The sequence below is a fragment of the Carya illinoinensis genome, chromosome 15, assembly GCF_018687715.1.
Source record: "Carya illinoinensis cultivar Pawnee chromosome 15, C.illinoinensisPawnee_v1, whole genome shotgun sequence".
Classification (NCBI taxonomy): Eukaryota; Viridiplantae; Streptophyta; class Magnoliopsida; order Fagales; family Juglandaceae; genus Carya; species Carya illinoinensis.
Genome location: NC_056766.1, coordinates 3,176,242 through 3,191,930, shown reverse-complemented (window position 1 = coordinate 3,191,930; position 15,689 = coordinate 3,176,242). Strand labels below are relative to the sequence as shown.

General features: G+C 31.8%; 2 protein-coding genes across 3 annotated transcripts; both read right to left on the bottom strand.

Moving 5' to 3' along the window:
• Window positions 1-5,206: 5,206 nt before the first annotated feature.
• On the bottom strand, window positions 5,207-8,771 carry LOC122296056 (ras-related protein RABC1-like). 2 transcript variants are annotated; one of them, XM_043105452.1, is made up of 6 exons: window positions 8,401-8,767; window positions 8,223-8,291; window positions 7,233-7,298; window positions 6,657-6,778; window positions 6,205-6,333; window positions 5,207-5,580 (listed from the first exon to the last, which is right to left on the bottom strand). In XM_043105452.1, exons 1-6 carry the CDS (start codon window positions 8,540-8,542, stop codon window positions 5,464-5,466), a joined length of 645 nt encoding a protein of 214 aa, XP_042961386.1. In that variant the 5' UTR covers window positions 8,543-8,767; the 3' UTR covers window positions 5,207-5,463. The 2 variants fall into 2 exon arrangements, with proteins under 2 accessions (XP_042961386.1, XP_042961387.1); XM_043105453.1 differs by lacking the exon at window positions 7,233-7,298 and having other exon boundaries at window positions 8,401-8,771.
• Window positions 8,772-11,261: 2,490 nt separating this feature from the next.
• On the bottom strand, window positions 11,262-12,269 carry LOC122296104. Its single transcript, XM_043105532.1, has one exon. It carries the CDS (start codon window positions 12,267-12,269, stop codon window positions 11,262-11,264), a length of 1,008 nt encoding a protein of 335 aa, XP_042961466.1.
• Between the last annotated feature and the right edge of the window lie 3,420 nt (window positions 12,270-15,689).

The following is a 15,689-nucleotide window of genomic DNA, read 5'->3' as shown; positions in this document are numbered from 1 at the left end:
TTGTACAAGTGTGAATGTGAGTTTCTTGGTCTTTATGGATGATGACAATACTACCTCTACAACATGAATGGCACCAAATATAACTACATCTCTTACTTCTAGAACTCTTAACTCAAGATAGAATCAGAAGAGCAACTCTAATGATGAAAAAGTTCTTGAAATCTCTACCATTAAGTTGTTATGGTTAGGTCGACATGTGTGTTAGACGTGCACCCTGGAGCTAATACTATTGCTTTTCAAGGTGCTTGCTACTATTGCTTGCCTCAGTTCAAGATGTTGTTGCTTGCCTCAGTTCAAGATGTTGTTGCTTGCCCCAGTGTGAGTTGCTATTGCTCGTCCTAGGGCGATTGCTTGCTTTAGGTGCCAACACTTACACTCACCTCAGGCGTGGATTTCTTCTCTCTGGGAGCGAGCACTCTCTTCATGGTGCTTGCCCTCGGTTATGAGCACTCTTTACTTGCATCAAGTGTGAATTTCTTCTCTCTTAGGATCAGCACTCCCTTTCCACTCTACTCACCCAAAGGGCGAGCTTCATAGTCATCCTAAGGTGCTCACTTTTAGAAAACACTTTTACTCTTCAAGGTGTAAACACTCTTTGCTCACTATGGATGTCAGTCGCATCGAGCGTGAATTTGTTCTCTCCTAGGGCCAAATACTCTCCCTTTCCACTTTGCTCTCCCATTTACACTCATCTTGCGGTGCTCGTCTTTGGACAAGCAATGTTGCTTTTCAGGATGCTCACCCTAGGTTGCAAGCACTTTTTGCTTGCCTTGGTGCGAGATATTGTTACTCGACCTTAGGGGAGAAAAAAGTGCTCACCTTGGGCAAGATTGTTTTCTCCTGTTGGGGATCACTTTCCCTTTCCTCTCTACTCATCTAGAGGGCAAGTTTTACACTTCTCCCATAGTGCTTGCCCTAGTTTGCAAACACTATTTTCTTGTCATGGTGCAAGTTGTTGTTGCTCACCCCATTGCTAACACCATGCACAAAATTCATAAAAAGTATTTTTTATATTCCTTTTTGATTTAAAAATATTTTTTTTTTTTATCAGTAATCAAGAAGTTTTATTCATCATAAATGGCAAATCCCAAGTACACAGGGCAGATTTAAAAATATTATTATCATTCCTCTATAATATTATTTGAAAAAAATTAACAATTATCTTCATCCTCTTTTGTATAATAATTTAAAATAAATAATAGTGGTTGGATTAATATTGTTATCATTTTACAAAATACAATTTTTACTTTTAGGTTCCAATTTATGCATTAATTCATGATTGGTTTTTAATTTATCATATCCATTGTTTTATTTTCTATGGTAGCGCAATTCAAATTCATCTATTTATAATGCATTTATTTTAATTTTTCATTTATAAGAAGATTATTATTATTATTATTATTATTATTATTATTATTATTATTTTGTACATGTCTAATTGGTGGTATAACAAGCGGAGCAATGCATGTCATATTATGATTTCAATAGAATGAATTATAAACATTTGATTAGTTATGCGTTCTAATTTTTACATTTTCTATTCTTTCATCTTGATAAAATGCAGTAACATTTTCAACAGGACATAGTGCCTTGCACATAGAATCCTTAGAACACTAACATTAGTTTGGGCAAAGTTTTCGATGAAGTTTGGCTAATATGTCACTTTTTGACTATTGGATAATGAGTCAAAACTTGAACCCTACATTGAATTAGTCATCTCACTTTATATAATAAAAAGTATTCTTATTATTTTTTTATCTACTTTTTAATGCATCTTTTTATTTATTTTTAAATACTTTTTTATTTTTATTTTCATAATTTTCAATAATCTATTTATCAAAACTACCAAGACCCTTAAGAAAATGGAAAGAATGTTCAAGAATCAAAACCATAGAGAGAAAGTAAGAATATTATTGTAAGAATCAAAATTCCAAATTACGTCAGTTTGTGAATTTACTTTTATATATTACTTTTGTAGCTAAATTAATTCTCTTATATTATTTTCCTAATAGACACTTCTCAACAAATATGTTGAATCACTATGGCTAAATCCAAATTAGCCTAGTCCAATGTAGATGAAGATGAGGATAACTTAGATAAAACATGGCTAACTAGAACAAATAGCTATTCCAATGCCATTGTTCTTTCAAGTGATTGATATAAGTGGCTATTTTGATTTGACTTTGAAAACTTAAAAAATACTTTTAACAGCCTAAAAACTCTTTAAAAAATTTGATATGTTTGATAAATATATATAAAAAAAAAAAAAAAAAAAAAAAAAAAAAAAAAAAAAACCTGTTATAAGCACCTAAAAAAAAAGGGCTAAAAGTCTTTTTTTTTTAAACACAAAATTGAAGGTTTTATATATATATATATATATATATATATATATATTAATATATATATATATATATAAATCTTCTTCAAATAACTTTGTGAAAAACTATCGCAACTAACTTTATAAGCATTTTAGATGCATGTTTACAAAATAGTAAACAACTTTTTTATAGTAGAATTTTTTAATAAAACTCTATAATTAAAAACACTACTATGAAAATTCCTATTAACACAAAATCAAACTATCTCATCTCATATAATCATTACAAATTTTTTAAATTTCTACACAAAATATAATAAATAATTTAACTTTTTTAAATCTTAAAACAAAATTAGTATTAAAAAAATTATATTATAACAATATTTTATTTAATTTTTACCAAAATATCCTATCTCATCTAAACTGTATAACCAAACGAGACCTTAATTGATTCTATTTCTTGCATTCAAATTCATGAAATACAACTTTTGCTTCTTTGGATTGAGCATTCAGAGTCTCCTTTTGTTTTTCCTTAGATTCTTAATTCAAAGAATTTGGCATCTATTTTGTGAGTTGTAGATTAACATGAATAATGAAAAACTTCACAAACCTTATTTATTTTAGTGAAGAGAATGATCAATAATCATTAACAAAAATTTACAAACTCTTTTAACTTCCTCTAAAATCTTAACACTCTTTAATAGATCCATTGGTTACAAGACTAAAAAATAAGGGTTGAGAAAATAATATATATGGGTGAGGAAAACTAAAGTACTTGATAAAACAATGAAATTGGTACTTTGGTAAGACAAATTAATTCTCACAACATATATTATCAATAACTTTCAGTTAAGTTTTTAAAATTTTGCAACCTCCATTCTAGAGAGAGAAGCTCCTACATCTCTCTAAAACACAAACCAGAGCAACACCACGGGAAGGGCTGAACTCCTCCCTCCCCACCTCCTTCCTCTTTTGTGTTTTCTAGTTATCCCCAAGCTTTTGTGTTTGTGAGTGTAAATAAGGGCCCGTTGGCTGTGGTTATGGAGGCTTGACAGCCCTATACCATGTACTGAGCCGAGACTTCCACCATACTAATCCAATCAGCTAAATGGGGTGGTCTTCATGCACAAGGGAGGTGGAGAGTTGTTTTCCATCACATAAAAACTCGTAGCTGGGCGAGGCAGTCTAACACGATGAAGGTGGGGGTCCTGGCTTAGTTGGCTGACTCCGAGCCTTTCCCCAAACAAAAACACGCCGCTGGGCGTGGTGGTCTTTACGAAGGAGGTGGGAGGTCTCAGAGTGAGTCTAAAATGTGGTGGTGGTGCTCTCAGTATGTTCCTGGCTTGTTCTTGCGAAAATGCAGAGCCGTGGTGTGTTTCCTGCGAAAATGCTTTATGTGGACAAGATCCCAAAATAGAAGGTGGATGCACACTGACGTGCATGGATGACTCTATGTTGGCCAAGGAGAAGTGCTTTCCTGGATGAACATCGATTGCTCTGTTGCTGGCCAAGGAAAACAGAGGAATGGGGTGAAGTCCGACTCACGGGTTTTGCTGGGGAACAGAGGAATGTGCATTGATGATAGCCGATTTAGAGCCAGTTTCATTGCATGTTTACCAGTTTTTTAGTGTTTCATGTTATTTAGTACGTTGGGTTTTCTTTGGTTATCAAGTTTTTTCCCGTTTGGTTTGTTTCAAGTTTCTATTGGATTAGTTTTGTTTGCCTGTGTGACAATAAGGCTTCAGGGCTGCAGTGATGGGGACTCAACGGAGTGCAGACCGTGTTTCCACTGCAGGCCTGCAGTTCGGCATAAGGTGGCGTGCTTGAATCCTGCTATGGAGGAGAAGTGTGCCTGGGCTGGAGGGAGCAGAAGAACGTGGAGCTTGGTGCAGGATCTGTTGAGCACTCACGCATGCTTTGTGCATGTTTGCTGCAGGAGATGGTGGGGCCTGTCAGGCACTCACGCGTTTTAGAAGTGCATCATGGACAATGGACAATCTGTTGGAGAGTCATTGTATTTTAGTGTTTCTAGTCTTAGTTTAAGTATTAAAAATAAAGAGAAACAGGCTATTGGACTTTATTGTCTATAGTAGACTAGTCCTTCTCCTCTTTAGAGGAGGAGGAGAGCGCTCTCCTCCTCTGAGAGGGTGGGGATGGTATGTGTTTTCTCAAGATAAGTCAAGATAGACATTTCTGTTATTACATAATCTCACATCTCAGAACGGTCTTGTCACTAAAAAACTTTGAAGGTAGATAATGTCCAGCATAATGAATTTTGTATGTGGGAGAAGCTTACAACAGATAAGTAGTTGACTTGTAATTAGGATTTGTTACCTGTAATTATCAGTCACAGTTATAGTTTCTTTCTTTCATGAATGAATAGAAATCTATTTCTCATTTAAAAAAAAAAAAAAACTTTCAGTTAATTATATTATTTAAGATTTTAATACATCCCCTAAAGATACTTAGGGCCATCACTCTCTCATATAATTGGGGTCGAGATATTCATAACCCCATCTGATTGTTAGTGAGATTTTTTGAGAAGGAAGTTTTATTTCACTAGCTAAATGTTTGTGAATTTAAATTAGTGATATTCAAGCAGCCTTCTTGCCATGTCAAAGAAAGAAGCTAAAAGATTGAAGATCTAGTTGGAAGTAGATTCTAAAATGGTAGTAGGTTAAAAAATCCTCTAAAACCCACCTCATGTCTCTATCTCTCTCGTTTTAAACCTTCAAGTTCGGATACAGACGTTAAGGAATCTTGAACCCTCCTCCCCTTCTAAATAATTTATAAAGAGTTCAAGTCGACTAAAAAATGAAACCTCCAAAAAAACAAGTATATTACGAAGACTCCATTTCTATCTGCAAAAACTGAAAGGAAACACAGTTCTGATATTGGAATGGCAAACTTCTTATATAAGAGCAAAACAGTGACTAAGAACCAAGATCTGCAGAGAGAATGGGAATGTACTTGTAAATAGGAGATGGGGTACAAAATTAACTCATGATCTGTAAAAGGGAATACAAGTCACTACAGACATTACCATCTTTTGAACTACTTGTGAACATTTTAGATCAAACAGGGGAAAAAGTGAAAATGAAATACTATTTGGAGGGGGAGTGTTTGCGAGAAACATCAGAGAACAATCACGAAGAGCAACAGCCACCAGTGGCAGCACCATCAGGTGGTGGAGGTTTCTGTTTGAAGATGTTCCTTTTTACCCCAGCTGAGCCCACGGCCAAAAGACTGGGTGTCTCCAAAATCTACACATCAACACGGTACCCACATCATGCACACAAGTTATGGATGCTATAAGGTTCAAAATACTTTACCAATAAAAGAGAACCAATAAGTGCGTTCTTTGTAAAATAAGACACATCCACTTGGTTTTTCTGTTAGGATCCAATGCTCTCACAATTAGAACACGACTTAAGGGAAAAAAAGAAAAGAAAAAGAAAAGTCCAATAATATGGCATATCTTTCATTTTTCAATCAATTCTATGTTCCTCGATGACCTTAGAACTTTCATTACTTATCTAATCATGGCTTTATACTAAACGATAAATTTTGTTATTTTCAGCATCCTTTTGTTTGTTGTGTCCTTGCATGTACACACGTCAAAATGCCAATATATACAAGGCCAAGAAGCAATTTTATTGTTAAAGTTTCTGGATAAATAAAGCGACTATAGAATGCATTACGAAATTATTTAATAGCAAACCTTATTTTCATGTTTCTTAAAAGTAAATTACTAAACAAAGGGACTAAACTCGACATCCGGATCCAAAACTGTTCAAGAACTGGTTCACATCCTAGGAATCACATGTAGAAGTACATTTATAACAGTAAAACAATATATGGACAAAATATTTCAGTAATTTGCATACCTTTAATACAAGCTCCTCAAAGCATTGCTCCACATTGACTCGAGTTTTAGCACTGCATTCCAAGAAAAGGCATCCATATTCTCTAGCAAAGTCAATACCCTCTTTTTTGCTGACAACCCTTTCATCTTCCTGAAAATTAAAGATAACTTCAATGTGCATGATACCTTTAAATAGAAACAATAAAGCATCCCTAGAAGCTAAAACTAATATATGCTCATAAGATAAAGTCCAAACAACTCAGTAAACTAATAATCTGATCAAGATTAAAGAACTAATTTGTTGTGAACTTCCCTATACACACAAAGGAAGGATAATAACCAAGTATCGTTCTCACGGTTATAGGGTCTAGGGATGGTAGATCTTAGTACAATCCTAACCTTAAAATTTTTTATTGAGAACAGGATGCTCACGAGAATCAAAAAACTACAAACCGAAGTTCATTAAAGACACACCTTATCAACTTTGTTGCCAACAAGCATCTTGATGCAATCTTGATTGGTTGAGTACAAGTCAATTTCCTTAGCCCATATATCAGACAGATTTGTAAAAGTTTCTCTTCTTGTCACATCATACACTGAAACATTCCCAAATACAATTACTAAGTTATACAGAATATCTTTTTCCCGAAACTAAAGAACTGCAACATAAAAAGTCACTCAATCAATTACTAACAAAACAGTCAGTCAGAAGCAGATGAGATGTTCTTTATAGGCTTTACTAAAACCTGTGAATCAATGAAGGAGAACTAGTTCAATACTTAAACAGCATTGATCATTCACTATTTTCTTTTTGAAGACTTAAGTGAATGTGCACTGTGCTTTATGCATGCATAAAAGAATGGAAATAATCAAAAAGTAGTAATGGGGCAAAAATTGATATCTGCCATCAGTCACAACAGGTTGAGATCTATAATTAAAAGCTTTGGATATTAATGGACTCTCAACAACAATAAAGGTATGGATTTCATGCTAAATGAGCATAGACAGGAATAGAAAGCAGAGAGGGATAATAGAGATGGTGCAGCATACCCATTATTATTCCTTGAGCTCCTCTGTAATATGAGCTAGTTAGAGTTCTAAACCTTTCTTGACCAGCTTCATGATGAGAAATGGGAAAATTGTGTCAGAAACAAGGCTGTAAACTATGGGACCTAACTCTTTTTCTAACTCCATGGCAACTTGAAAATAAATCAAAGGAACAAGAAATGATAGTAATATCATTTACTTTCGAAGTAAGCATGTGTGTTGTGTGTATTTGGTTTCATAAATAGCATGTATCAAGTACTAAAATACATTTAAATTATAGTAAATACTGCAGATGCACTACAACCAAAGAATTGATATTTATGAGCTACTTATAAAGCAAATGCATAAGGGCTTCCAATGCCGAAAATTTTGTGATTTTGAGTTGAACTTCACATATTTGTAGAAATTGCAAAATCCTTCAAGCTAGTAAACATTAGACAATTTAGTCTCTTGCGGAAAAGAGTAACCTTTTTCACTCTAATCTAAGAACATCAAGCACGCTAGTATAGGTTGACCATATTTAATGCTCATCCAAGTTCCTATAGGCTTCACATGATCAGGGTCCTTAAATCAGCTCATTATAAGAAGAACCACAAGAACTAAGCCTAATATTTCAAAGACTAAGTACTGCAGGTTACCAAACTTTATTCCATTAAGCACAATGTGAAAATCCAAGAATTAAGCTATCATTCCCATATATGGTATCTTAACAAAGAAAAATGCTGCAATGGCAGTTATTCATGGTATTTATCATAAACCCATAATTCGTCCTTTTTTTTTATCACGCTCCACGGGGAGAAACAATCCATGACAATACATTCCCATATAATGATGCATGAATCCGAGGGTTGTTCACTTGTTCACACAATCCTAAGGCAGAGATTTTCCAGGCAGTAACATTACACGATCAAATGTATGCAAAAGACACAGACATTAATTCATGAAAATTTAATGTCTTTTCCGACTTTTCTCAGAAGAAATTTCACTTAATACCTGTGTCCCAAATTGCCAGCTTCAACTTCTTTCCTCCCATAGTAACATGTTTCACCTTAAAGTCCACACCTAGAAAAAATTTAATAATATAAATCAATACTAAACGCAATCCCAGAAATAATTAAACAATGAACATAATAATTCACTGATGGTAAGACGAGGGAAACCCTAAGCTCACCAATGGTAGGAGAGAGATCCTCAAACGTATTGGAAGTGAAGCTCAAGAGGAGCGTGCTCTTCCCAACCCCGGAATCCCCGATCATCAACAACTTGAAAAGGTAATCGAACTCCGCCGGACTCGAAGACGACGCTGTATCCATTATATATATATGTATGTGTATATATATATATCTTAACACTCCCAAGCGATCACCCCACCATTAACCTGGAATCCGGTTCCGGTGAATTGGCGGAATTTATGGGAAATAGTCTTAATTTGTGTGCTCTGCGGAAAGTGGAAGGGAGAAAGGTTGCAGAGATTCGAAGGAAGCTCTTTTGCTCTTGAAATCGGTACCGACTCCTTGCAGATGAGCGGGAATCCAGTGCTATGCATTTAACGATTGTTGACTTGTATCCTATTTAATGGCCTCTGATCAGCAACAAATAACTAATTAACGGTGATTTGATAGATGGATAACTTTGATGATACAGATTTTTTTTTGGGGATATTTTTCCCCGACAAGAATTTTTATATGCTCATTTTATCTTTATAACATTCTTAAATTTTTATATAAAATATAATAAATAATTTAATTTTTTTAAATTTTAAAATAATAATAATATTAAAATATAATATTTTAATATTTCATTTTAAAATTTAAAATTCTTATCTTAAAACTCGCTATTAACAAACCGAACCTAATATGTTTTTTTTTTCTTTTTATCATTAATTTTTCTTAATTTTTAATTCAAAACTACATAAGATATCATTTTAAATTATAAACTATAAATTATTTTTACAATTTATATCATAAGTCAAGGTACAACCACTATGTTTGTATTATAAATAAAGTTTGATCACTTTCATCTCACTATGATGAGGTATCATTGATCACCAATTTTAACTTTTTTTTTAAATATAAAATATTATTTAAAAGTGATAAAAGTGTTACATTTTATATAATAAAATAAAAGTAAAATGTAAATATAGTATATAGTATTAATAGTGAAACAAATGTGTAAAAAATATTAAGATTTAGCTTTTTAAGATGTTAAAAAAATAAAAAATAAAATAAAAAAATAAATTTATTAATGTATTGGGGAATTTTAAGAAATAGTGATTTTTTGAGGTATAAAATGATATTTTAAGAAATATCTGCTTTTTAGAAACAGAGTAAATTTCAAGCAAAAGAAAGTATTCATCTTTTAAAGAGTCTTGTCCACTAATTCTCTTTTCATTTTTCAACACGTAGTTGATCAGCTCGAGCCGTCGAGCGTCAGCAATGATGTTTGCATTCACAAACGCGTGACAAAAACGTCATTTTACCTAACTCAAAATAAATAAATAAGTGTAGAAACTAAAGACTACATATTCTAAACGTCTTTAATTAAAAAAAAAAAAAAATCTTATTTTATTTTTGGAATAATGTTAAATATATAATATCTTTAAAAAAATATTAATTTCTATTATTAAAAAATAATTTTTTTATATAAATTTTATATTTACTTATATTTAAAAAAAAAATAACGAGACATGTACAGGTACACCCTAAACTTCATCAATCATTTTCCTTATCTTTGAGGAATGACTCTAGATTTTGGATAGGCAAGTTGATAAACAAATGGTCAAGAAGCACTTGAGTGATGAGTCTTATGTAATTTAATTTATCTTTAAAAAATAAATAGATTACTCTGTCTCTAGCTCATTTTAATATGTTGATACAATATTAAATATTCCAACCATTTCAATTGTTATAATTTTTTAAAATTCTTATCTAAAATATAATAAATAATTTAATTTTTTTTAATTTTAAAATAATAATAATATTAAAAAATAATATTTTATTTAATTTTTAATTTATATTTAATATTTTATCAACTCGTCCAGTTTGGTTACCCAAACCGTACCTAGCTATAAAATTGACCACTAGCCTATTACCTGTAGCGTTATCCCCACGCCTTATTAAGAAACATTTTGTTCTCATGTTTAATAAATGTGATGGCGAAATATTGGCCCCAGTCCACAAATTCCAAGTCAACCAACTCCATTTCATACGCATTGCAGCCCGAATGCCCACCGAGAAAGATAACTTTTTATTATTATTTTTTATATTTTTAAATATTTTTTTCAAAAAAATAAAATTCATAACAATATTATTAAAAATTATTTTCTTAACCATTAAGTAGAATAAATAAACAAATAAATAAATCTTTCGGCCACAAATTCGGACCCAAAACATTTCTGTCCAACAAAACACCTAACTAATTTAAAAACGAAATAAAACATAAATCGTTTAATCTTAAAAGATATTTTATAAAAATAAATTTATAAACTTATATAAATTAATATAATATATTATATTATAAAATTATTTTAATTATAAAATAGATTTAGCGTATTATATTAAATTACGTTATTTTGTACATTTATTTTTAAGTAATAGTCACTTTTACGTATGTTTTACGCACTCTATTGATGTGATTGATTGTGTCAATTTTTTTTTTAAAATTCTATGTACAATCATTTTTACGTATTTTTTTTTACTCACTTTATTGATATAATTGGTTGTGTATTAAAAAAATTAATACAGTCAATTACATTAATAGAATATACAGAAAGTACGTAAAAATAATTGTATATATATCATTATCAATTTTTGTTTATTTTTTCGCAATCGATTTATAGATGTAGTAATTCTCAAACAAAAAATACCTTTAAAAATAACAAAAAGCACTTGAATCTCTTAAATAGATTAAGCAACAAAAATTCACTAGAAAACCGGTTTACATTACATGAGACAGTAGCTTCTTCAAACATATAGATGTTATAATGGCACAAACTGCTATTACAAAACATATATACTTAATTTTCTCCCTCCATCAAACGTAGAGATGTTCAAGCTGAACATCCTTGGACTTCAAAGGAACATATTCTCCAATATAATAGCCTGCAAGGTGATCTGAGAGAGCCGACTTGTCGATGTTTTCATGGTGGTAGGATTTGCAGACGAAGTAGATCACTGTCCGGAGGACAAGCCCGGACAGGAGCAACATGAAAAGTAACACCAGACAGATAATCCCATAGGCAAACCTGCTCGCCGCGCCCAATGATCCACCACGCACAACAAGCTTCTCAAATGATATTTGTATGGCAAAATGACAGAGGTTGACCAGCAACAATATGAAGGTGGCCACCCACATCTTGCCCTTTAGCAGTGCCCTGCTCTTTCTCAGGGCATGAAAACCCCATGTGTCTTCCAACACGGTCACAGCGTTGGCTAATTGCCAAACTATGGACAAGTATACAAAACCCAAGATGTAAAAGACCACAAGAACATAAAGTAGAGATAAATACTTGATGTTGATTGAGATGATGAAAGCTCCCGATGCAACCAAGATCAAAGCAGCAACTATGTTGTATGCCAAGTAGGCAACGAAAGTACATAGGAAGGTGAGCATAAGCCGTTTCCAAACCTTAGGGACAACGCTCATGACCTTCTCGAACGTTACTACTTCACGGCCGGTGTAGATGCAAGCGATGGTGTAAACCACGGCGGAGGTGGAGAGGAGGGAGAAGATAAGGGAGAAGATGAGGTAGACAGCTTTGAAGAGCCACAAAGTGATTAATTCAGATCTGAGGACGTCTGAGAGCTTTTGGTATCTAGGCGTCCCCGTTTTGGTTTCACCCAAAACCATCTCGTTGTGGATGATCTTTGAGAAGAGGACCTCGGAGACTTCCATGTGAGCCAATAATATGAAAGATAAAGGGAGGACTAAGGCCAGGGTGATCTGGCTGAAGACTTTCCTCCATGAATGGATGATCTTGTAGGCTTCTCTGCAGACACCAAAGAAGCCAAGATATTGCATGTCTTCTTGCTCCATATCCATGGTAATTAATCCCTTTCTTTGAATGCAGTTCTAATTGTTGGAGAGATGAGAGGAAGATAAGAAGATATGGAGAATTTGTAATTGGGAGGAAGAGATTAATGGAGAAGGTATTTTCCATATATATATATATAGAAAATTGACTTTTGGACTTTTTGATCAAGTCTATGGACCACACAGGAAAAGTCATTAATTCACATCAATGGAGGAAGAAGAAAAAGAGAGGTAAATAAATATGTGTTGATCAAGTCTTCATCCATTATTCGACCAAAAGCTACCATTCAAATTTCTCTAAACTATGGTATATATAAACTATAAGTTAGTGTCCCTTTGATTGGACAGAGATATCTATATTTGCTTTTCTAAGCCTCGAAAATATTTATATTTATTCAACCCCGAGATCAGAATATTTTTGTGGTAGATGATCATGTTGCTTTAAGTAATATCTATTCTCTACGATGAAAGGGTGAATTTCTTAGCACTTTGATGGACGAAATTGCCTTTAATATTGTTGTTCGTGATACTTGAGGCTTGGGTTGATATGAAAATAAAGCGTTCGCAGTTGGCTAGTTGGTTTTAAGTTTAATTAACTTTATGGATAAGTAATGATTTTACATGTCATCAGAATAATGATCTTAAATTCTAGTTCTAACTTTATACTTTATCTTATTCAATTAAATATTCTCCATGTATAGTCATTAAAAGGGGTCTGACGCACACGTGAGCGGAGTGTAAAGTGACTCTATACTTTATCTCATTTAATTAAATATTCTATAAGTTAAACCCACTTATCATTAAAAAAACATGATCTGGTCCACATGATATTAGTGAAGTGTTAAAATATGATACAAAAAATAAAATCTATCACTTCTCATTAATTTAAAATTTTTAGACAAGTGATGATATATATATATAATTGACGTGGTCGAAATAAATATGTAAGTAACATTAATGCATAATAAATATTGTATAACTTATTTTCTGTATTGAATTTTGAAAAATGACGAAGACAATCAATTTTAAAAATTTTCACCATATTTTATTTTAAATTAAGGGATTTGTATGAAATAATAATACTTCTATAACGATTTTATAAATTATTTTTATTGAAATAACTCATATTTTTTATAAGTATTTTTCATTTAAAATAAAGTTAAAAAATGACGTGACCTTTTCATGTCCATTCATCTCTATCTCATTTAATGTTATACAATTCAAACAAGTAACTTCAGTTGGATCTTGATACAACCCTTTTAGGGAGGAAACTTTCGCAGTTGACTGGCCGGCCTACCTCTCGTGCCTTTGTCCGCACGCCTTTTGGTCAAAGAAACATTTATTTGTTGGGAAATATTCGACCGACATTACATAAAATCAATCGAACAAATTAATATAATTTAATATGATTTAACACATTATAAAATTATTTTTATTATAAATTAAATATAATAAATTAAATAAAATTACGTTAATTTATACAATTATTTTATATAAATCTTTTATAAATATAACAATACTCTTATTTATTTTACTCCTTAGTGAATATGACAAGGGAGGAGGGATTGATCCCAAGTCTTAATATCGATCAGCCCTCCCCAATTCATAAACATTAACCACTCAAACAAAAGGGCAAATAATTCAAAAACCAAAAGGAAATGTTTGAAAATTACAAATAGCTGTAAGTGCATGTCGGAGGCTGCGGTCGGTAATATAGCTTTTAATTTTTAGAACCTTTAGTTGTGGAGATTAAGTAATAAGTTTTATTATTACAAAACTATTTATTGTTTAGTAACTATATATCTAAATTAATTTCAAACATATTACATTTGTTTGAAAATAATATAAAAAAATATTTTTTTTAAGATAAAGATGACATAAATCATTTGATTTTGAGAAATCAGTGATTCAGATCTCAAATACATCTAGAGGGGGTGAATATGTATTTTCATAATTCGTTAAATTATTTAAAATCAATAATCAGTCATTCAACCAAGCAATGAATCAATCATAGGAAATAATCAATATGAAGATTTTGGTCACAAAATGGAAACTCATTTGAAGAAAATATTTAAAATCTAAAATTACTCCGGATGTAAGTCACTACCTAAAATCTACTATACAAATTTTATTTGTTACAACTAATTTAGAAACACTTACAAGATCATTGAAATAACTAAATCTAAATTGTAACACTACAAGTATCACACTCAATTTCTACACCCTGACAACTCTGAACCACCAACATTTCTATAGTTTCACCATGAGCATCAACTCGATCTCTGTACTCAGGCAATTCCAGAAGTTCTTCTGGCTAAAGAACATGTCCACACCAATGGACTCAATAATACTCGAACATGGACACAATATGATGAATGTCTATTTATCAAGAGATAATCGATCTTCAAAACACAATGAATTTCCTTAGAATATTCTCTTAAGAATACAATGAATACGGAAACTCTAGCGCCTCTCTCCAACCTAGAATTCGTGCATGTCATTTTATATTCACGTAGGGCTTGAGTACACTACTTAAAGATTCCAAGCCCTAGTAAAAAAGTCTTGAGATTTTCACTCGAGCGAATTTTGTGTCTAATTTTACAGTCATGACATTGTAGAGCACTTTTAACCCCATAAATGTTGGAATCGGAAGAACATTAATTTATAAATAATTGAGTTAGCTTTCAAACAACACCAATATCATCTCAATCAGATATGGTGATAAAAAAATTATGACTAATTTACTTTGGATAGGTCACTCTTGTCAAATCTTGTGAATTTATAATCTTTTGACCCCATCAAAATTTGAATATGAAGATTCTTGTGAAACATGAATTTATAGATAATTGAGTTATCTTTCTAACGACATCAATATCACCTCTATCATATATGAGAATCGACCGATTTACTCTAACTAAGTCGATCTCATAAGATCTTGCGAATTTGTAATCTTTGCACTCTTTGTTCCAATTGTAACATAGACTCTACTTAACATATTTACAACTCAAAAAGTGCTATAGCAAAAAAAAAAAAAAAAAAAACAAAACTAATGCTACAAACTTATATGACTTCATATAATACGTTAAATATACTTTATAATAAAAATAGTTTTACAATCTAACGTACTACATTAAATTATATAAATTTGTAGATTTACTTTTGTATGACCATTTTTGTGTCTAAAATATTTCTCTTCCAACTCAAATGGACTAAGTTCTATCATAAGAACATGCTAACATATTATTTTTATAGTTAAAATTTTCTTTAAAATTATGACCATATCCTTTATAGAAATCAAATCTTAATCAAATAATAAGGAAAACATTCTAATAGAATTTTTAGTAAATGCAATGAAAAAAAAAATCCTTTCAATGATGCATAAGTGAAATTAATTACAACGCAAGTACTGTCAATATTCATAGGCAAAGG